This window comes from Phyllostomus discolor, chromosome 6, assembly GCF_004126475.2.
Source record: "Phyllostomus discolor isolate MPI-MPIP mPhyDis1 chromosome 6, mPhyDis1.pri.v3, whole genome shotgun sequence".
NCBI lineage: Eukaryota > Metazoa > Chordata > Mammalia > Chiroptera > Phyllostomidae > Phyllostomus > Phyllostomus discolor.
The window spans coordinates 148,389,953-148,413,328 of NC_040908.2; the positions used below are offsets into that span (position 1 = coordinate 148,389,953).

The 23,376-nt window shown below is 50.4% G+C and overlaps 1 protein-coding gene across 2 annotated transcripts in view; it reads left to right on the forward strand.

Moving 5' to 3' along the window:
- Positions 1 to 23,376, forward strand: part of LDLRAD3 (low density lipoprotein receptor class A domain containing 3) — a 213,287-nt gene that overhangs the window by 91,556 nt on the left and 98,355 nt on the right. Inside the window, exons 3-4 of one of the 2 annotated variants that reach the window (XM_028515797.2) lie at positions 7,738 to 7,863; positions 19,666 to 19,800. In XM_028515797.2, coding sequence (XP_028371598.1) covers positions 7,738 to 7,863; positions 19,666 to 19,800 — 261 coding nt within the window. The remainder of the gene's footprint in view (positions 1 to 7,737; positions 7,864 to 19,665; positions 19,801 to 23,376) is intronic. The other variant, XM_036029250.1, reaches the window with a different exon arrangement.

Consider the following 23,376-nt stretch of genomic DNA (forward strand, 5'->3'; position numbering starts at 1 on the left):
GGCCTGTGTCTTCCTCGTGGGCAGTGCTGTTCTCGTGGTGACTGCACTGTCTGGGATGAGTTAGGCTTGACTCCAGGGAGCGGTGACCCATGTGTGCCCCGTGTTGCCCCTGTAGCCAGGACTCTTGGAGGGGCCACCAGTCTGTGTCGTGGCAACATCAGGAGAGGGGCCGATGAGGTCGTTCGCTCTCTGGACCTGGGACAGGCAGAGTCTGTCTGAGGAGGACGTTCACATGTTAGCGTTCATTGCCATCCCCTGGGTGCCAAGTGGAAATGCAGATTCCCCCGGGGAGGCCCAGGAATCTACATTTTCACAACATCCCTAGAGCTGCTGCTGTAGGAGGCTCACTGAGCCCCTTCTTCATGAAACACTGCCTCACAGCACGGGATATTCAGGGGGAATATTGGCAGATGGGACAGGCCTTGGCGGGAGAACCTGCCCTGTGTCAGAGCCCTTAGTCAGAGGGGAGAGCGCAGCACAGTCAGCTCAAGGAGCCCCTCCCGGAAGGAGGGCCACTGTGCTTGGTGTGACCCAGGGAGACAGCTCCAGCAGGACTGATGCCCTGCCCCCGGCGCAAATTTAAAAAGAGAAAAAGAGGAGTCATGGTTTCCTTGACCGCAGAGGAACGTCCCCTACTCTGCAGAGTGTAATTAAATACACATGTTAAACTGAAGGGAGACAGGGACCGATGGAGAGTGAGGAGCACAGGCAGCAGGGAAGGACCAGTCTAACATGACACAGGGGAACCGCGCCGTGTTCTCAGCCCGTGCGCTCTCCTAGGGAGATCCTAACCGGCCCGCGGGGCATCGGCCACCTCGGACAGTCCTGGGCTGGAGGCGTTCCCGTGGCCGTCTGTGGCCAGAGGACAGTGCCAGGTCCTCAGGGAGGAGGCAGTCGGCAATCAGAAGGAGGCCCAAATGTGAAATATGTATGTCCTCTGACCCAGTGGTTATATCTTAAAGAGATACTGTACAAGTGGGAAAAATAATCTACATGTCTGGATGTGCATTGTTTACTGAAACTACCCCAAAGGTCCACCAGTAATGGGACTTGTGGGTACACAGAGACAGTAAAATTACCCTTAGCCATTGAAAGTGATGGCCTGTAGACCTGTAGTTATCAACAGAACACACCCAATGTACCACGTTAAGTGATAGAAGCAGGTTCAGAGGAGCATAATATTTCATGGGTGCATTTAGTCGGCATATTCTGATGCCTGTTTACTAATTCGGTCAGTAGTCACTGGCAGCTTAGGCACCCGTCACTGTTCTGGGTACGGGAGGTAGAGCAGTGAGTAAGACCATGGTCCTTTGCTCGTAGTGAAGGGCTTGGAACCAGCAGCACCCATGTCGCCTAGAAGCGAGTTAGAAATGCAGGGTCCTAGGCTCCACTCCAGACTGGCTGCACTTGAACGCGGTCCTGGGCTGTCCCTCTGCACATTGTAGTTCTTGAGGCTGTGCTTCAGGAGCACGTTAACCCAAACCACCACACTGGATTTTCCTGGGTGGTGGCAGTTTGGGGTAATTTTTACATTTGCTTCTGTATGTTTCTCTATCGTTTGAATTTTTCACATTGAGCAATGTCTTGAGTTTACAAAGCAAGGATGGTAATTATGCACGAGAGCTTAAGGCTCCTGCTTCTAGTTCTTTGGGCTGCCACGGGAACACACTGGCGGCATCCTGGAGCAGGGGCTGGAGGTGGCAGCTGTTGCTCATTTGGCCAGCCACAAAGGTCCGGGAGGGAGACCTGGAGTACCGGTCTGTAGCTGCAGCTGTTGTCACAGGCTGCAAGATGCTGCAGGTCTGGTGAGCTGAGTTCATGGCCCTTGTGGCCGAACAGAGCGGCTCTGGTATTGCGGCCTTGGTCCCACATTTGGCGTGATTACACGCGGGGAGGGCCTGGGCAGCAGCTGTAGAGGGCCACCCTGCAACGCCCGCCGTCTTCTGGGACCAGCGGGCAGCACTGAGCCCTTCCTGAGCATGTCGGGAGCCACAGGCACGGTGCCTGGTGACGAGCGCTTCTGTCTGAGGCCTGGGAGGTTCTGGCTGTGCGGAAGAGGGCCTCTGAGTCTCACGGCCACTTTTCTCGGGGTCTCTCCTGAATCTGACCCCTGAGGTGGGCCTTGGCAGGTGTGGCCCTGCAGCATCCTGCCTGACGCACAGTGTAGACTCGGGGCACGAGGACTGGATTCTGGAGCAGTCCGACCCCAAGTAGCCAGGCGGCTTTGGGAAAGCTCCCATTGCCTCCTTGGGCCTCAGTTTTCCTCATCTCTGAAATGTGAGGCTGCATTTCTAAGTGAGCCTGTGTGAATGACCTGCTGTGCCCTGGGCGTCGTGCATGTAAACATCAGGCCTCACTCCTGAGGGCATCACAGCCTGGCAACACTGGGGTGTCTCCTGGCCCCCCCTCACCCCACACCAGTTCTGGCATGACCCCCAGACTTTGGGCCAAGGGCTCTGTGCTTCCTGCACGGCGGGTGCTAAGGCAGCTTGCAGTTAGGGTGATGGTGAATAGAGGTGATATTGCACATTTGTTTATGTCCTTGCTGATAAAATAAAAAGTCAGCAACTGTGTTAGTCCTTTGTCCATTCCCATCTAGGTAAAATTTTTAATTTTATTTTACTGGTCTGTGAAATCCAGAACTGGAACAACCTGGCTGTTAGGAGGGAAAGGACTCAGATCAGGGAATAAACCAGCCCCCAGGGGAGCCCTGATTCCTGTCTTCTGGCGAAAGCTGCCACTTTGAAAAGTTCATGGAGCAGCTCCTTGAAAGTGATAGATTTAAACACACATTCACTGGAGTGGAGTCACCCTGTCTGCCTTTGTCAGGGCGACTTGAGGCGCAGAGCCCTTCCGCCTTTTGCCAGGGCTGCTGAGGTTCATGCTGAAATCTCCCCTCCGTGGGGATGGGGGCCAGACTTTGTCCGGGACCCCGCTAAGCCTCACAGCAGGCCGTGCAGGCGGGGAGCAGCTGACAGCTGCTGTCAGCGACTGGCCTCTCTCTCTGAGCCTCTGCCAGGAGCTCGGCTGGCCGCCTGTGATCCACCGCGGAGGTCGCCTTAGCCGGCGTCTGGCGGTGCAGATGTAAATCATAACCGGACAGGCTCCCTCTGACAGAGGCAGCATCTGAGCATCCCTGGCCAGGCAGGGCGTCTGATGACTAATCCCTGAGTAGGGTGCAGGGGCAGGGGAAAGAGCTGGTTAATTGAATGGTAGCTAATTCATTTATAATTATTCATCTTCTCACTCTCTTTATCTTATGAGGTCTAGTCCTTTGGAGCTGGCACTGCTGGGCCTTAAAAATATTCGAGGAGGCAGCAGAAAAGATGAGCCAAGAGCCAGGTTCGAGCCTTGACTCAGTTTATTAGCAGTGTGAGGCTACTTCATATCTGGACCTCAGTTTCCTTATCTGTAAAATGGATTTTGTGAGGCATCGACGAGATATTTATAAAACGTGGAGTGCAGTGCTTAGCCCATTCCAAGTATTCAGTAAATGCTGACTAGTGTTATCCAATCCCCCACTCTCCCTTTGTAGGCTCCTTTGTACAGAGTATACATGTATACTAATGTATACTTGCTGTATACATTAGTCATCCAGTGCAGGCAGTGTGGAGAGCGGCTTCTTCCAAAGTGGTGAGCGATACTATTCGAGTGTCCGTTCATCACCAAACAGCCCAGCACAAAGCTGGTGGCATCTTTGCTGTGAAGAACAAGAAAGAAAAGCAGGGTAGGGGCTAGAGGGACTGCGGGTGGGAGGCAGGGTTCTGCTATGGACCATACTGTGGCTGAAGAGACCTAAGTAGACGAGGGGTGAGCCGTGCTGATGCCGGGGAGAAAGGGGTTCCAGCCAGAGGGAGCAGCCGGTGCGAAGGTCCTGTGGTGGAACGTGGCCTCGTGGGCTCGAGGAGGAGCCAGGAGGTCGGCGTGGCCAGAGCATGGAGAGTGGGCAGGCCCGAAATTGGAGAGGTCCCCGGGAGCGCGTGGTGCTTGGCGGGGGCTCTGGGCTTCTTTAAGGTGGTGGGAGGGCAGTGAAGTTCCGCACGGAGGAGCCACACGTTGAGGTTTATGAGGAAACGCCCTCAGTTGGGAGGGTAAAAAGCCTACAGGCATTCTCTCCCCTTAGCCTTGGAAGGACGGCCCGAGCAAGGCAGGCTGGCCCTCTTAGCCTGAGCGTCCCGCGTTGGATCTGACCTATGGCGGTTATTACTGTGACCTTCTATTTCCCTCGTCCCTTCTACACTTATTAATGGGAATTTTCCCGTAAGGAAGCACTTTCCCTTCTCCTTCATTTACTTACTTATTCAACAGTTTGTCATGCCAGTTTGGACTCACAGGCATTTGTTGTGTTCTCTGGGTTTCAGGCCGGTACTATTTTTGTTTTGTTGCTTAAATTGTTCTACCTCTGGTCATTGGGAACTCGGTCCTTCAGGTTGATTCCTGCGCCCTTTTGATACGCCTCCATCATATCGTGAACACTTCTCTACTTTCTGGCAACTCAGGACTCTCCAGGTTTATCTTGTGTTTCCCCCTGGAATCAAGCACTTCTTCAGGGAGCCCTGGTTCCCTTTGCTGGCTGATGGTGTTTGGAAACCAAGATCTGGGTGTGCTCACTGCTGTCGGGGCGCACTGGCCACTCCTGTCCTTCTTAGCAGATGGAGCTAGGAGATAGACGTGTAGACCCATACACATGCAAATCAACACTCCGCCCGCCCTGCCTCCCTCCGTGTCTCTGGGTGTCTGTATCTGTACCTTTCTGTCTCTATGTCTAATCTGTCTATCCAAGCCTGAGCCCAGTGCAGAGCCTCAGGGTGCATTTCAGCCTCCCCACTGTCCTTACTGGAAACTTCTCCCTCTGATAGGGAGACCCCTTGCTGTTACTAAAGTAATTTCAAAATTGCTGATCCATCCCCTGTGACAAGCAGCTTCAGCTAGAATGCCGTATTTGCGTAGTTTTTTTTTTCCTTTAACCTTATAGAATCCAGTAAAAATAATCATTTCGCAGTTACTTAGGCTAGTTCTCTTCTTCTCCAACCCCTTCAGTGCGGCGGTGGTACTCATCTGTAATTGAGCTGTGTGCTTTTGTTGCCATTTATATTGCATTTTAAGTCTACACACACACACACACACATGTACACACAATTGATTTTAATTGTTTGCTTTTTGGATGTGTGAACTATTATCGAGTTTCCAAGAGTCCGAGCTACGCAGACAGACTCGGAGAAACGTGCCGCCTTCTCATCCCTGCTGCCTCGTCCCGTTCCCACTTCCCCGTCATTCCCGCCCTTTTCCCACCCACCCTCTGGGGGTAGCTGGAGTCTTTCATTTCTGGTTTATTCTTCCTGGGTTCCTATTGCACAGATAAGGTAATTCATGTTTATTTTTTTTCTTTTAAAGTGTATTTTATTGGTTATGCTGTTACAGTTGTCCCAGTTATTTTCTTATAGCCCCTCCTCATACTGTGCAGGGGGCGAAGGCGTTCTAGCTGCTGTCTGCAGTTTGCTCTTCACACTCTCAGCGGTCCGTCCTGGAGAGCACTTCACATCAGCTCGGAGAGACCGTCCTTGATGAGCTCCTTAAACTGTGGTGATCAGAAAAAAAGTTTAACAGCTCAAGGATCAGTTTTAGAATTCTTTAAGCCTGTTGATGATGGTGATGATGATAAATGGCATAAGCCTTGTCATTAATTGAGCATCTGCGGCACAGGTGGCAACCACAAGGCCCTCAGGCTGAATCCAGCCCTCCACCTTGTTTTATCCGGCCCTTCGCCTTGTTTTATCTGGCCCCGCACCTTGTTTCTACCTGGCAGCAGCGCCGAGCTCCTTGCCCGTAGTTGAGGAGTAGTTACACTTACACAGTCCTAAAATTATTTGGGCCCTTTGAAGGCAACCGCGAGGCTGATGTGGCCCCCGGTGAGAATGAGTTTGACACCCTGGCTCTACAGTGTGCTGTGCTCCGTGCTAAACATTTGACATAGACGATCTCCGTGAGTATTTTCTGGAGCCCCGTGAAGTAGATACTGGCTTCAGTTTACTGATAAGGAAGCTGAACCAGTAATATTTGAAAACTTGCCCAAGGCCATGAAAAAATGGAGCTTCCGTTCCTCTCTCCCACGTTGGTGCTTTGCGAAGGGCACGCCAGCACCGTGACAGAAGCTCCAGGCCACAACAAAGCCGTGTGGTCTTTTAAAACCAGGGCATGCCCCAGCCCTTAAAACCCTCCTGATTGTGGATCAGCAGGAATGTGAAGGTACTTCACTGCCTGTTTGGTCCAAAGAAATAGCCCTTCCTTTTGAGGATGCCAAATCCTGCTTCTGAGGCAGGAGACGAGGGGCATGCTAGGTGGGATCTGCTACCCGGGATGCAGTTCATTGCCAGCCAGAGCAGCCAGGCCCATCACCGGGAGAGGACGTCACACCAGGGGGCTGTTTGGTTAGCAGGACACTCAGTCAAGCCCGTGTTCCTGAAGTGTCTTGTAAAGCTGTTTATACAGCAGAAGTGGAAGAAGAATTCCTTTGAGCAGGAGACTGGCTTCTGCTTCAAAGAGTGCCAGAGGCTGGCAGAGAGGCAGCACCGTGGGTTGGCTGAAGGCAGGGCTCCTGGGGTCTGAATGCCCCGGGACCTCGCGCCAGGGCCAGACTGCTCGCCCTGCACCCCTGGGCAGGCGGCTTCACCTCCCAAAGCACATCTATGGAATGGGGATGGGAAATGTACCCGTCTCTGTCGAGGTCCCCAGGACCGTCCCCAGGTTCAGTGGTTTGCTGGGACCATTCATAGAACTCTGCCTGTAGTCAGTCGAGTCCTACAGCTGTGATTGATGACGGCAGAAGGAGCCAAAGCAAAACCAATGAAGGGAAAAGAGGCGCATGGAGTGAAGTCCAGGGAAACCCAGTGCGGATCTCCAGGAGTCCTATCTCCCAGCCGCACCGCACAGGCTGTGCTTGAGCCCCCAGCAACAGTTGCGACGACCCATGTGAGATGTTTTCCAGTGGGGATGCTCATCACAGACTCAGTGCCCAGCATTTTCCCTGGGAGTGGGTCAGTCACACAGGCACCCTCTCCCACATTCTCAGGGAAAAAGCGGGCATTCCGCATAAACTGCGCTGTTTACATAAAGAGTTTGGGTGCCATGAACCATTATTATGAGAGGGTGGTACCAACCCTCCTGGAATCCAAGTTCCCCCATGCCAGGCAAGCAGGGGCCAGCCTTGCCAGCAAGCCTTCTTCTAAGGATCGCAGTCTCGGGCCTGTTGCATTCATTTGTTTCTGCACATCGCCCCATTGGGTGGTTGCTGGGTAGATTAAAACAGATGAGCCATGTGGAGTGCCAGCCACGCCGTCTAGGACAGTAAGCACCCAGTGAATGTCAGCAATTACTTTGACAGCCAGGGAATGAATTTTGAATGGCTCGTTAGCACCTGAAGAGCAGGCTCCATCCATCATCCATCTACTCACTGATTCATTCCCGTTTAGCACATTTGGACTGAGCCCTGCTGGCGCAAGGGTGGGGGTGGCCTCTCTGGGGCTTTCGAAGCAGCGAGATTAGCCACTCCCTTCCTAGAGGAGGGTGCCGGTGGGCTCCCGACCTGGGGTGGGCGGTGGTAGTAAGAAACTTCTGCGGACTTCCAGGCAAATGTAAGCGGGCCCATTTGCACACTCAGAGCTAGTGGGGTGGGTATGCTGTGGTCAGGAAACTTAGCTTCCTAACATCTTGCTCTTTATCCTGTTTCTCCTCCCTCAGCCAAGGCGAAATCGAAATGCGGCCCAACGTTCTTCCCCTGTGCCAGCGGCATCCACTGCATCATCGGCCGCTTCCGGTGCAACGGGTTTGAGGACTGTCCCGACGGCAGCGACGAAGAGAACTGCAGTGAGTGCTGGGAGCGTGTGTGCTGCGGTCCCCTCTCTTTGCAGCTGCCCACCCCTCTGTGCTCGCCACTGGCACCTTCGGGTTGCTTCCGCCCATAGGCTCCGGCATTTTCTGCTGTGACCCCAGTTCCCTTCTTTACCACTTCTGTCTGGTGTGAATGCTCAGATGCCCTTTATTGGGACCCTCCTAAGCGCACCGGGCCTTGGGTGAACCTTGTTTTCAGTTCTGATGGTAGCCGAGCAAATGCAGGTGTGTGGGTAACAGGTAAGGAATCTGAGGCGTGGAGATGCAGGTCAGCTTATCCACTGTCACCCAGCGCACAAGTAGCAGAGCCAGTTCTCTCGTCTTTTTTCAGAAAAAGACATTTATATGTTAACTATATACATACGATGAGAATATATTTTGGAAAAATACATTCAAACAGTATAGAAAGCTAAAGGTTTTCTGGCTGGCGTAGCTCAGTGGATTGAGTACGGGCTGCGAACCAGGCATCGCATGTTCGATTCCCAGTCAGGGCACATGTCTGGGTTGCAGGCCAGGGCCCCCAGCAACCGCACATTGATGTTTCTCTCTCTCTCTCTCTCTCTCTCGCTCGCTATCTCTCTCACTCTCTCTCTCCCCCTCCCCCCCTTCCCTTCCCTCTCTAAAAATAAATAAATAAAGTCTTAAAAAAAAAAGAAAGCTAAAGGTTTTGGTTTGTGACCACCCCGATTCCTTTAACTTGCTGTATAATACTCCGAGGTGTCAACACAGACACACACCTTCCCTCTGGTTCTCCCCACCCCACCTCGCCTCTTCGCAGTCGTAGTGTTGAGCACCGCTCCTTGGCCTGGGCACATGCAGCCCCTTCTTCGCCAGCATCGCTTTGTCCAGAATCACTTCACCCACCGCGGCTTCAGTGCCCTTCGAGCATCTCTTCTTGCTCCTCCTACTGTCCCCTCTCCCCAGCAGGCTGCTTTGTTGCTGCTGCCCACTCTGGTCCCCGCTCGCTGTTTCTTCTTTGCTCTCCCCTTGAATGTTTAGACTATAGGGGCCTTTGTAACTATAGTCGGCTCTGGGCCAATGTACACATTTGTTTTCTGTGTCTGCAGATTTTTATAACATTTTCTTTTCTGACTGTTAATGTAACTTGCAAAATATGGGAAGGTATACAGAGGGAGTCAAAGCTGCCCAGAAAGACACACTTAATATCTGGACTGTTTTGTGCCAGTCTTTTCTCCCCACCCCCCCCCACCTCTCTCCCTTTCGTCTCTAATGTGCCTCATTGAGTTGTCCTCTTTCCTGTGACCATGCTGTCATGTCATCATTTGTTTTCAAAACATACGTTTTAGTGACTTCAGCGATTGCTTTGATCAATTGATTTTCTCTTATCCTGTCGGTTCTATTTTAAGGCCCCTCAGAGGAGGGCGGCTGTCCCCGGTGTTATTTATGTCCTCCAGGGAGCAGTCAGTGCTGCCCCCTCCCAGCAGGGACGCGGGAGTTCATAACTCTCCCACGTGCCTTCTCCCGTTGCCTTATTTCATCTTCTGGGTCCCAGGTGGCAGAAATACAGCACAGCCACTGGGTTATCGAACGGCTGATGCGGTGGCTGAGACCCACCTTCCCGGGGAGGCTGCATATCACCGACCAGGGGGGGCCTGACTGAGCAGAGTGGCTCCAGAGCGGGAGAGTCGGGCCTCACCCGTGTGTTTGCCCTGACTGAGCAGGAGGTGGGCGTGCTGCGTGACCTCGCCCAGTGGTTTCCTAGTCTCTGAGAGCACTGCCGAGAGCCTGCTTCCTGGGGTTGTCGTGAGACTTAGATGAGATAATATCTGACAAGTGCTTCGTGCAGAGGCTGGCACGGGGTGATTGGTTATAGAGGTGCGTAGTGACTTCAGACAAAACTGTAAGTGATTAAGAGGAAGACCATAGTTACTAGGGGTTCGCCTTTGGCTTAAGATGTCCAAGAATATCCTTTCTTTCTGCACTCAAAACATGTTTATATTTGGAATTAGCCAGCTGGACTCAGGTTAGATGAATCCAGAGCACCTTGGCGGTGTGCTGACTGATCAGCGCTTGATCAGCGTGTTGACCTTGGCCCATTAATGTCATCGAGCTTTTCCGTAGCCTGTGTGACCTGGTGCTCGTCGGCCTTGACGTCCACAGTGGACGCAGGTGTACTGTTGTCTTCTGTCTTCTTCATGGCCGACCCGGTAGTCGGGGAGCTCGATGGCCTAGTGGTCAACCTTGATTCTCCTGGGGGTGCTCCTCCGACGATGTTTGGGCTGCCTCCGGAGCCCCAGTGTCTTGGGCCGTTGGAATGTGGGTGATGTACAGATCTCGGAGTTTTTGTGACTGGGGACACCTTTCAGCACTGCTTTCTCTGCCTTCAGAGCTCCGTTTTGGCTTTGGCTCTGGGAGGGGCAGGGGCTCCTTTCTTTAATTTTGGCTCCATCTTTGTGAAAAGGACATGCTTCTTTTATATTTCATTTAGTGTCTACTAGCTTGATCTCTAGTTCCTATTTGCCATGGGGATCTTATAATCTAAGGGGGAATTATATACATATATATATATATATATATATATGTATATATATATATATCATGTATGTATTCATATATATATATATCATGTATGTATTCATATATATATATATATATATATACTAGAGAGTAATCCAGCGGCAGTAAAAAGCAAGTGTGACACATTATAGTATGCACATTCTAAACAACTGTGTCATCCTACATCCTCGCTGCCTTAGTTAAAGACCGTGTCTGATTTAAATGTTTGGATATTGGTCCCTAATCGTCTAAGTAAGTAAATTATATCCATTCCATATTAAGTCACCGTTTTCCTTTGGCTTATCTACTATTTAAAAATAGTGGTTCTAATTCACTATTTTGAAAACGGGTAAATAAAAGGAGAGGATCAAGCATTTCCCCTCCCTTTCCCCTATGAATTGTACTTCCGAGTGATTAAATACCTGACTTAGGAAAGTTCCTTTTTATTGAGGAATGCCAGCTCTAATAGCAGCATGAGAGAATTAAGGTATCTCTGTTTTGTAAACTCTAATAATAAAGAAATGGATCAGCAATGGCTGCTGAAACCACTAGATGGGAAATTGACGGGGAGCTTTGTAATGGGTGGGTCAGGCCGGCCACTCCGGGACCAGCAGCCAGTCTCCTCCTCGCAGAGCGTGGGAATCAGCGTCGTGCCGCTTCAAGCAGAAACCTTGTCGGCACTGAGCTCACCCCATGTTCTAATTGTTGCAGTGCATCGACATACCTTAAAAACTCCAGAAGGCAGAGTTTTAATTTTTGCTTTAAATTTTCAAATGTGTTTTAAAGATGTCCAGAGGAGAAAGCTAGGAGAAGGATATTTGCCCAGGTAATTACTATTTTGGTTGCTCTTCCTTCTTTCCTGAGGTCTCAAGTCTCCTTGTGGTGTCATTTCCCTTCTGTCTGGAGGACTTCCTGTAGCAATTCTCCTACAGCAGGTCTGCCGGCAGCAGGTGCCCCGAGTCCCCCCTCGCCTGAGGATGTCTGTGTTTCACCGTCATCCCTCCAGGATGTTTGCACTGTGTGTAGAACTCCGGGTTGACAGCTCTTCTCTCTGAGCACTTTCAGAATGTGGTGCCACCCCCCCACCCCCCACCCCGGTGCCTGTGGTTTCTGATGAGAGATCTACGCTCGTTCACACTGTTTTCTCCATGGAGAACACGTCATTTTTCTCTGACTAGTTTGCGGGTTTTTTCCTTCAGTTCTCAGCAGTGAGATGATTGCGTGCCTGGGTATGCAGGTTTCTCTGAGTCCATCCTGCTTAAGGTTCTGTTGGAACCTGCAGGTTTTCGTCTTTTGTCATGCTGTTGTTTCTTCAAGTATTTTTCTAAGAACTACACTCTTTCTCCTTTTCTCGTGGGATTCTGATAGCAGCTTTAGATCTTCTGTTAGCATCCTGCAGGTCCCTCAGGCTCTGCTCATTTATTAACCAGTCTTTTTGCCTTTTTATTGTTTAGATTGGGTAATTTCTATCTTTTGTCAATTTTACTTTTTTTCCTAGTCAACTTTCAAGCCCACATACTGTGGTTCTTTATTAATTTGGTTACTGTATTTTGTTCTAAAATTCCTTTTTGTTCTTCTTTTGTATCTTCTGCTTTTTGCCTTAGACTTTCTATTTTCCATTTGTTCCAAGAGTGTTTGTGATTGCTTGTTAGAGCATTTGTATAATAGTTGCTTTAAAGTCTCATCACATAATTTCAGTGTGTCTTATTTTGGCATTGATATTTGTTCATTATGTTTTGCCATGAGAACTGAGATTGTCCAGTTGGCAAGGAATATTGGATTATATTCTTGATATTTTTAGTATTATGTGTGACATTCTGGGTTTTATTTAAACCTACAGAGAGCGCCTAATTTTTTTTTTTCAGGAGGCAAATGCCCTTGTTAGATCAGAACACAAGTTCCTGACCGCCCCCCAGGGGGGCTGCAGCAGTTTTCCAGTTATTTTTGCAGCGCTGTCTGGATCTGTCCTGCACGTGCGCCTCCCCGTGGTCAGACTGGGCTAGGCAGTGGCGCGAGAGTTCAGTTCTCGTCTGTGGTGGGCTCGTCAGGACCGCTGCTGTGCCCGTGCAGCGTGGGGGCCAGCCTGGGAGCTCAGGAATGACTTCAGGGGTTTGCTTTCCCGAGTACTTCCCTGTCCTCGGTCTCTCTGACACATCCCAGTTTCCTGGGAACCTGAGAGGGGAGGAGACACTACCTGTTCAGCGGTGGTTCGAAATTTGGTCTTCTTCCCCAATTGGCCTGCTCCAGTGTTTCTTTTCAGAATCTGGAAACAGCTGCTGCACGTGCCACGTGTTTTCCATCCAGGGATGGTTTGGTTTTTGTTTCTGTTGTTTTGCTGCATTCAGTGGGACAGCCAGGGGAGTGTTGACTGCATCTGACCTGGAATTGAAACCTCCTCTAGGTCAGTTTTAGCGTCACAAGAAAAGAGACAGTCAGGTGTCATCCGCCTTCTGATGTGACCCAGCAGGAACACACGTTACCACCATGATGTGCTTTTTTTGCCCAGAACATCCAACCTGAATCTGATGGAGCCCGTAAGTCTTAGTCCGTTTGGGCTGCTGTAACAACACCATCGACTGGGTCACTTAAACAACAGAAACTTACCTGTCACAGTTCTAGAAGTCCAAGATCCAGGGTACCAGCATGGTCAGGTTCTTGGTGTGGGCCCTCTTCCAGTTTACGCCCTCACGTGGCCCCCCTGGTGTGTGTGCACACCCCTTGGATCCCCCCATCTTATAGGGCACTAATCCCATTGTGGGGGCACCGTTCTCATGACCTCATCTAATCACCTCCTGAGGACCCCTACCTCCTGATACCATGCCATAAGTGATTAGGGTTTTGGGAGAAAGAACATGCAGTCCATAACATTAACCATGAGTTTACAGGAAGTTCATGGCCAGAGGAATGTGGTAGTGACCTGTGGGTAAACAAACTGCCAGATCCAGAATGAGGGAAATTCTTCAGAACCCAGTGTCATCCATTGGTAAATTCTGAGAAAGAAACAGAGGGACAGGGAACCTATGAATTGCAGGAAAGGGAGAGAGGCGAGGACGTCAGTTTCAGACATGCACAGTTTGGGGGGCGGGGTGTCCAGGCAGAGGTGCCCATGGGGCATCAGGAGAGAGACGATGTTTATTGCCAGAGGAGGGAGAGGTTTGGACAAAAGGCAGACTTGGGTGTTGAACAGGAGGTCACCATGCCCAGGACGCTTTTCTGGGGACAAAGACACAGTCCTGCCACTGGCGCGGAGCCAAGTCTGGAGGGGTTTTAAATCCTCTGAGCCTTAGAGACTGGGAAGAGGTGAGCGGGTGTCCGTGGGGCACTCTGTCCCGGTGGCCGGAGGGCTGGCTTGTTGAGCAGACTCTGAAAGGAGGGCAGGGACTCGAAGCTGGCCCCAGACAGGCTCCCTCGTGTCTTTGAAGATTCCGGCTTCGAGCGTTTTCCAGGCCACAAAGGAAGTAGCGCTTGTGAAAGGGATGGACTATTTGCAGAGAGGCTTGGGGGCCCGGCGCCCTGCATCCTGGAGCAGAGGAAGTCTCGGGGCAGCCCCGTTTCTCCCAGTGGCACGGTTTCCAGGGAAGTGGAGCTGGGGAGACAAGCCCCATGACCCTGGGATGCTGGTGGAGGAAGGGAGCGGTAACCACCTTGGGATGGGGAGCAGATGGGAAACGCGAGGGCTGGTGACAGGGACCTTCTCACTGGTGTGTTTTGTCAAGAACCCTTTCAGGTGGAATAGGGGCCAACCACACAGACTTTGCAAGGATTTAAGGCGACATTCCCTAGGTCCTACTGGAGACACATTGCTTCCTTTGCTGCCCTGACACCGGTCAGTTGCTCTGGGGCAGCCGCAGTGGGCCCTTGGTCCTCCCCTTCAGATGTGGTCGAAGTAAATGCCGCCAGTTTAATGAACCACTGCGCTTACTCTTAACTCAGTCCCCCCCTCACTCCCTCGCTCCCTCTGGCAGGGGGAGACAAATTCTCTTTGCTGGGTATGTGGGCTGGGAACCAGACCCTCGGATCCCTGTGTGTGTTGTGGTAATAACTGAGGAGCTTTTAAGTCTGAAATTGAGTGTTTAAAGTGAACTCTGCAGACAGTGTTCTTCACCCCTATTGAAATAACTACTGTAAAACACATTGTTCCCCTCCCTAGCCAACTGAGTAAAATAATAACATTTCTCGGTGACTGGTAAACTTTAGCAAGGACAAAGAAAACATAGATTTTGAGCATGGACATGACGGAGACATAACATCCTAAAGCTCAGTTTATGAGCAGTTACTATTTCAGGGTCCGGGGTGAGGAAAGCGCCATGGGAACACAGGAGCCCCTAACCTTGACCCTTGCCCGCCCAGAGCCTGCTGCCCCACATACCCTGGCCCTGAAATCTGGCCAAGTCTGGGGAGCAGCTGCAGAGGCCCTGGAAGAAACGTAGTGAGGCTTGGGCTGTCTAGCGACTTTGGGGAGCCCTGCCACTCTGACCTGCCTAATAACCGAGCAGTCTCGCCCTGGAGGACCTTTGTTGACGGGGATTCTCTGAGATGTGTTGCATCTTGGTGTGATCGGTGTTTGGTTGGAGACAGCAGTGGGCCATTCTTAGGAACATTAATTTTCAGACTGGGCTATAATACCGGGTTGCCTTTGGCTCCTTTTAGAACTTTCCGGTCTCTTTTGAAACTATCTTAGGCTGCTCTGCTGTGGCGTTCTGAAGGTTGCTTTTTATAGCTTTTCTTGTTTCCTCCTGTGGTTGTCAGCTTTCATTTCCTGCTGGCAGTTTGTCTGCAGGGTGGCAGGCCAGCCCCCGGCCCGTCTGACCTGCCGTGCCCCTGGGAGCCGAACACCAGCCTCGCTGGAGTCTACACAGCCAGAGAATCAGCGGGCCCTGAAGGAGGGCAGGCTTGAGGGCCCCTCCCTGAGGAGCTCCTGGGACCTGAAGGGCTAGGACACCCCAGTGTGTTTTGGTGGCTCCAAGGCCTTTTGTTCTAGCTGGCTGCTGGGTTGGGGGTCCCTGCATCCTAGGCCTGTGTCTCTGCCTGGCATTGCCAGGGTAGGGGGTGCAGCATTTTATGAGGAGCCATCGACAAGGAGGAATCCCAGGTGTGATGGTTTACAAGCGTGTACCTGTGTCTTCTCAGCAGCTGGGCATCGGAGTGTGAAAGATACCGAAAACAGGTGTTTGTGAGCTAGAGAGAATTTTGTTGGGGGGTGGGGAGGAAAGTGAGTGGATGCTGAAACTTGTCTGCCAGACCAGACTCTTAAGAATTCGTAGTGAAGTCTTTCAAACATACTGGAGAAGAAAAGAAAAGACGTCTGTGTTCCCAATAGTGTGTTTTAAAAATTCTATTACCTGTAGTTATTTTTTTAAAAATCTTTAATTCTCACCCAAGGGTATTTCCATTGATTTTGGAGAGAGAGGAATAGGGAGAGAAACACCAGTGTGAGAGAAATATCAATTGGTTGCCTCCCATATGCACCCCAATCAGGGATTGGGCCCACAACCTAGGCATGTGCCGTGACCAGGAATTGAACCTGCAACTTTTGGTGTATGAGATAACGCTCCAACCTACTGAGCCACCTGTCCAGGGCCCTATAGTTATTATATTATCATAACTAAACTGTAGTCAGTCATACTGACTACACGGTACAGTATGTTTGAAAGTTGCTCAGAGTGTAGATCTTAAAAATTTCCATCACAAGAAAATTTTGTAACAATTACAAAAAATATAATTATGTGTGGTGATGGATATTAATTAGACTTGCTGAGGTGATCTTTTTGCAATATGTACAAATAGCAAATCATGTTGTACACCTGAAACTAATATAATGTTATTTGTCTATTATATCTTAATTAAAAAATCACATTATCGTGTTGCTGTTTTGCTTCAGAGTTTAAAATAATAAGATGCTACCGAATATCATTAGAAGTCTGCAGTCTTTCCTTCTCGGATCCCGTCCTCCTTCCTTCTCTCCAGGGGCATCCACTCTTCTGAACTTAGCCGTGTTTCTTCCGATGCAAGCTTTTGTTCTTCTGGTGTCTGTTTTCCTACCCACCAGCAATGGGTAGCATTCTTTTGCATGGGCAACTTCATGCAAGTGGCACAACACCGTGACAGTCTTCCATAACTTGCTTTTCTCCCTCACCGTTGTATTTGTAGAATGTATTCACCTTGTCTCGGATTCATTCATTTTTCACTGCTGTTGTGCAGGGGTTGGCACACAATGGCCCATGGACCAAATTTAGCCTACTACCTGTTTCTGTAAATAAAGTTTTATAGGAACCCTGCTGTGTCCTAACTTTCTATAGCTGCTTGCACTACAATGGAAAAGTTGAGCAGTTAAGACCGAGACAAAGACCAAATAGTTAGCAAAGCCTAAAATATTTACTACCTGGCCTTTTACAGAAAAGGTTACCCAAGCCCTGCCTTAGAATTCTGATGTCACAGTGCTTCAGTAAATATTTCTGTGTGTGCACGATTCTCTCCAGAGTGTGCAGCTCTAAGTGCAATTACGGGACCGGAGGGCCTGTGCGCCGTGAGCAGGAGAGACCAAACAGGACTAAATCGGTCTCCGAGGCAGACCTACCAATCTGCACTCCCACCAGCAGTCTGGGAGACTTCCTGTCCCGCCGCCTCTTTGCCAACAGCCTGGTATTTAAGACAAGTTTGGCAAGTGGATGCAGTTAAAGTGGTGCTTCATTACAGGTCAACGTCTCTTCAAGTTGTTATTGACCATTTTCCATTATGGGAATTATCTGCTAATAATATCCTTGGCTCATCTTCCTGTTGAGCCGTCTTTTTCCTTTTGAGTTATGAGAGTTCTTTATGTATTCTGGCTACTAATCTTTTCGGTTGTGTGCATTACAGACCGCCAGGGTCTTGGTTTTCAGGCAGTCTGGATTCTCTACCGGAGCTGTGTCTTACGGGCTAGTCAGCCTTAGTTCATCTTGAAGACAGGTGTGATCTGTATATATGCCCATATATGTGGTATGTATGAATGCAAATATGCACACACATGCATCCATAAATGACTTCTTTCCCTTGGGAAGGTTGGCACTGTCTACTTTTAAGAGTCTAAGGGTGGAGAAAAGCAAAGATTTGCCAACACTATCAGCAAGGCTGATCCAAAACAGCCTGCCCTGGTAGCATTGTCCCAGAAGCTGGTTGCCGCTGGCACTTTGGCTGTGTACATGTGACCCTCTAGGTCCCAGAGAAGCTGAAAGCCACTGTGGTGGGATACGAAGGGCTTGGAGGTCTGCCTTGGGCAGAAACCAAATGTGATTTGTGGTTTTGGGTTTTCTCTGTTTTAGTTGTGGCTGAAGACAGACTTTGGTTTCAGCTTGATCAGGTCAAACCATTCTCTGGCTCACAGTGACTTAAATCACTAAAACTCCCGTTTCCAGCCCTGGCTGGTGTGACTCAGTGGATTGAGCGCCAGACTGCGAAGCAAAGGGTCACCTGTTTGATTCCCAGTCCCGGCACATCCCTGGGTTGCAGGCCGGGACTGCAGTAGGGGGCATGTGAGGGGTAGCCATACATTGATGTTTCTCTCTCTTTCTTTCTCCCTTCCCCTCTCTCTAAAAAAATAAATACAATCTTTTTAAAAAACCAACTCCCATTTTCAGGCCAGACTGCTTTTGTTTGACTTTGCACTGGTCCCTCATCTTCAAAACTGAGAGCACCTGCTTCCCTTCTCCCTCCACCTCCTCTGACCTTCCCATTCAAACTGTCTGAGTTGAGCAGTTAAAAAATAACTCTGCAGTCCTTCGGGTTTGTGGATCCCTGTGAAATTTACAGTCCTTGCAGCCACGCTCCCTGTGTGTCTTAACAACAGCTCAGTGAGCTGCGGGGGAGAGAGATGGCAGCTGCATCTCGCAGTCGAGGACCACCGAGAGGTGCTGGCGCAAGCTTGCCCAGCCTCACAGCAACCTGCTGTGCTGGGCCTGGTGTTCCATGCTGGTGCTCTTCCCACAACGTGTAACTGAGCTGCGGGCTCAGTTTGTCACCCAGGGGCCAGGATGACACCTCTTCATCATGGCCAGTGTTGCTCCTTCAGACATAACGAGGGGAACGTTCCCTGAGCCTGCGCCAGGTGCCAGACTCTGCCCCTTCTCTCCTGTGTCGTCTTGGGCGAGGCTCCAGGTAGTGCCGTGCCAATCACAGGGCCTGTGGCCGGCAGTCGCTCAGGGCCCATGCTTGCCTTAGGAGGGCACCATGCTGGCTTTGACGCCCTGCACTTACCTTCTTGAACTTTTAAATAATTCTTGAGCAGTTGGCCCCACATTTTCCAATTTGCACCAGGCCCTGATAATTGTGTAGCCAGTCCTGTTCACAGATAAGAAACCAAGGCTCAAGAGGTGACTTCTTTTGCCCAAGATTGCACAGCTAATAACTGGCAGAGCTGTGATTGCAGTGATTTCTACTTTGCTACTTCACTTATTAAAAATAGAGCTCTGGAGAGCCTTGTTTGAATTGCACTGCAGGGAGCTGGGAATGAGGCAAATCGTACTGAAGAAATACTGATTTGTGGTGGAGATTTGCTTGCATGGTGGTAAATAGTTTTGTGCTGACCCCACCCTGGTCAGTTGTCCCCCTTGCCTTTCAGGGAGGCATCCTGTCATTTCTTGTGAGGTCCCTGAAAGTGTCTGGAACAGGGAACCTCACGGGGCAGCCACACAGGCTGACCAGGTGGGTTAATGGGCTTCTTGGATCACAGAGAAGTGAGACCAGAGTTGAGGGATCTGTAAAGACCCTTGAGGAATTAAGATGCTGGTCCGTCGTTGGGGAACCAGAAGGGTCTGCCGGAGCTCTTGGACCAGATCATGCCTTCACTGCCTCGGTGGCGGAGGGTCCTGGATCCCCAGCTCAGCTACCCCTTCTGGCTTTGCTTTTCTCTGTGTCTCTCATGCCACCAGGCATTCCACTCAAAGCTCTCCCAGGACATGCAGGTTTGCCCTGGCCCCTCAGGGGCTGCTCTTCTGCCTAGAAGTTGACCACTGGGGTGGGGCCCCTGGCCATGTGGGTACGGCTCTCAGGCACCAGTATGGTGACTTGGGCAAAAGAACTTCTAGAATGGGACAGAGTGAGTCTTGTCCTGTCTGGGTCATTGGCTGGCCAGCGTCCCAGGACGGGCTTTGATCCAGTCAGCCATCCTGGAAGGTGAGCTCACTGCTTCCCGAGTAGGACATGCTCCTGTCTGGGGAAGGTCCCCAGGGTTTCCACAGCGACTTGCTGGCCTTACTGGTCATGTGCTCTGTTTTCCCTTCACAGCAGCAAACCCTCTGCTTTGCTCCACGGGGCGCTACCACTGTAAGAACGGCCTCTGCATCGACAAGAGCTTCATTTGTGACGGGCAAAATAACTGCCAAGACAACAGCGACGAGGAAAGCTGTGAAAGTTCTCAAGGTAGGAGATGCCCCAGTGCTAAAAAATAATCGCAGCACCACGGTGCAGTAACTCGGGAAGGGAGGGAGCGACACCTGTGCCCCCTTCAAGTACAATACTTTGTTAATGTTTGCACTTGACCTTGCAGCCCTTGGGCATGTGGCTTTATCTGTAACGCACCATCTGTTTTGTTTTTCTCATGTATTAAACATCATTGGTGCATTTTCTCCTCAAAAGTGAAATTTGCCACTGCTTTGTTACAGCCTGTCATGGTGCTCTGCTGTGGTTTTCTGCACTATTGTGTTGTTGGGGGCCATCGGGTTGTTTCTTTCCATTGAGTTACTTGTTTGGGGTAAGTTCCACCAGGGGCTGGGGGGAGTATCTGCATGGTTCATGGCTCCACCTTGCCACACAGCTGTTTGAAATTACTTTTTTTTGCTTTACATGGTGACTAGCATTGCCTGCCCTTGTCAGTTTCACTGTAATACCCCAGGCGTTCACTGCTGTTCTGGTTTTTTTTTCCCATTTTTTGCTAATTTAGCAGTCATAGAGTGATAGCTCCCCAAATGTTTTAATTTGCATTTTTTCTTATTATGAGCAAAGTTAACATCTTCCCTCATGTGTTTGTTTACTACTTTGTTTCCTCTTGTGTGAATTGCCTATTTGTATCAGGGCTCTCAGGCTCAGAGCTATTTTCTGGAAACTGATGGATACAGTCCCGGGATGGGAGGATGAGCTTTTTAGGGAACCAGATGGATGCAGCAGGGTAATATCCTCTCCTGGTACCTCACTTTTCTCATTTACTATAGACATGTATTTTCTTCAGTGACAAGGGAGAAATGCAGAGGTTTAAGAACATATGTTCACTTTAAGGCACCCTAAGAAAGTATGTGTTTCTTTTATAAGCCGGTGTCATCTGTATGCAATCTTTACTTTCTTTACTCAATATCACATCTCTGTGTTTCACCCACGTCATTGTTTGTTGGTAGGTTTCATTTTCTTGACTGCTGCCAGTATTCCATTCTACAGATGTCCCACGGGTCACAGATGTAATAACACTGCAAAAAGGAAAGCAAGTGAAGGATGGTTGTTGGAGGGGTGGGGTCAGCCCCATGAAGTGAGATGTGGGTTCTTTTCAAGGTCCAAGCTTTTATGTTGGTTGGTGGTTATGTTATTGAAAGTGAATACATGAATGAACAAACAGGTAATTCACAGACCACTGGTGAAAGCGGGTCACCAACCAAGGATTACGTTCGGCCCAATTCTGTACACCTGAGGTTCAGACACAAGAAAAGACAAAATGTGCTTCAAGATAGACTTTGGCAGAATTTGTGCAGAGAGCAGCCCGGAGAGCTGCGCCTTGGGTAGGATCAGCCTCCAGTTGTCCTTGGGTCTTTGCTCCGCCAGGGTTCTCCTCTGAGTGACCCTCAGGGAAGCGGCAGCCTCACGTGGGAAACCCAGAGGCGCAGAGCTCGGGCTGCACCCCAGACCAGCTGAACCGACCGGGGTGCACTCTGTGTTTTCAAAGCCTTCCGAGTGATTTCCATATGCACTCAGGTCTGAAGCCACTGTGCCACACCGAGTTCAGAGAGGTTTCTAATCTTGCCACGTGATGAGGAATTTCTGAACTTCTGATGGAACAGCAAGGCATTTCTAGTCTTTACACAAAGTCAAATTGTTGCTCACCGAAAGTGATGCCAGTGTGCCTCCTGTGGCATACGCCATCAGCAGTGATAGGTGCTGGGTGTGGGGAGCAGCAGCCACAAAGCCAAGTAAATATTTACACAGACAGGAAAGAGAGAGGAGGATTTTTGTTGAGTATTAGTATATCACTTTCTTACGTGTTTACTACACGCACTAACGGTGCCCTGAGATGTTCAGCAAAAGGACCTCCAAGTCGAAAACTTGGAGGAGTTTTCAGGGAATTTGTCCTGATGGTTTTAGCTACATCCTGCCCCACCCCCTCCCCCATAGGCCTCTTCCAGCATCGTGGTGAAGCAGAGTTTTGCTTAACCGTAGAACTGTCCCTCTGCAGGCTGGTTAAAGTCGGTATTTCTAAACCCAGCTCCTTTTCCTCTGTAACGTTGTACTCTCACGTAAACGTGAGGTGTCGGAAAAGGCAGTGGTGGGCGCGTGCCCGCAGAGCCCACTTCTGGTGGACACCTGACTCAGAGCCTCCTTCCTTCGGTCTCCACTTTGTGCCTTCCACACTCCAGCGACACCCCCTGGATGGTCAGTGGTGTTCCCACATGCTCTCGGAAGACACGTCCCATCAGGGCGTGGGTCACAGCTGCCAGGGCCCTTGTGGGACAGCCTCCGAGCAAGGGGGCCCACGGCGGAAAGGCCCGGCACCGGGTATGGTGCCTTCTTTGCCCCTCCAGGCCCGCAGATCCTGCCCAGCAGCAGAGTGGCCTCACAGGGCGGGTTTAATAGGCACTGGAGACCAGAAAAGATGTCCTTGTTGGGTGTCAGGTTACTAAGTTGCGTTTAATTTGTGCCCTGTGTAGTGTTACATTATTTGTGTTTTTAAATTTTGAGAGTTTCCAAATCCACCGTCTATGAAAGTAACCACGTTCAGGGTTATTGTTGTTGTTTAAACAAAGAAGATGCTGCTGTCCCTCCCCTGGGGAAGCTGGCCCCACAGTGAGTGTGGGATGGGCCCCTGGGCCTGCTGTTGCCTGGGCCCGGGCTCGGTTTGGCATCCCTCCTGTGGTGTGACGTCCCCCTGCTCCGTCCCCCTGCTCTGGGTGTGGCTCTAGTCTTGAAGGGTATGCTTTCCTCTTGTCAGGTGTCCTGTAGGCAAACGGCTGATTTTGTTGCTGGAACCAAGGAATGCCCATCTACCAGGGTTGGGGGAGATCCTAGCCCCTGGGGTCTTGAGAGAATGGGCCCCACATCCTCCTGAAGAGTTTGAGAGCATCTGGATTGGACAGGATCCCATCTGCGGCCACAGAAGACTTGACCCCTTGTCACCTTAATAATAGCAAGCATTCGTCGAGCCTTCCCATGCGCTAGATACTGTGCTAATGTGCACCTTCCATTCATGAGCTCATTTAGTCAAAATATATTCCGTCTGCTTCTGCTGGGCTTCTAGTCCTTCACAGATGCATCTTTGCTTTCAATTGCTGTGGGAAAAGAAAATTATATTTTATAATGTTTATTTGGCCAGAGTGGAGAAAGCTGGCCCCAGACAGGAAACACGGTTCTTAAAGTGCTTCCCCTCTAATGTGATGAGGGCATGGAAAAGTGCTGTCCCCACGCCAGAGACGCCAGCTTCGGCCTGCCCCTCCTCCCTTTCTCCGTGCATCCCAGCGAGTTCCCTGCCTGATCCTTGGCAATCAAACCAGCGGCGAACTCTGCCAGGAGTTGGAAGCGGGATGGGACCGTGAACGTGTAGCCATTGCCGTGCCTTTCTATTCTGTACGGGATGTATTAGAGACCAGAGGACAGCGTGGCAGAATCAAACTTTAACTGGGGCCTCATTGATTGGAACCATGACCTGTTTACCAGATAATTCCCGAAGCCGTGTCCTTGGAGCAGGCTTGCATACGGACTTTTCTACTGCTCAGGAATTCTCCCTGGATGACGCACCTGAAG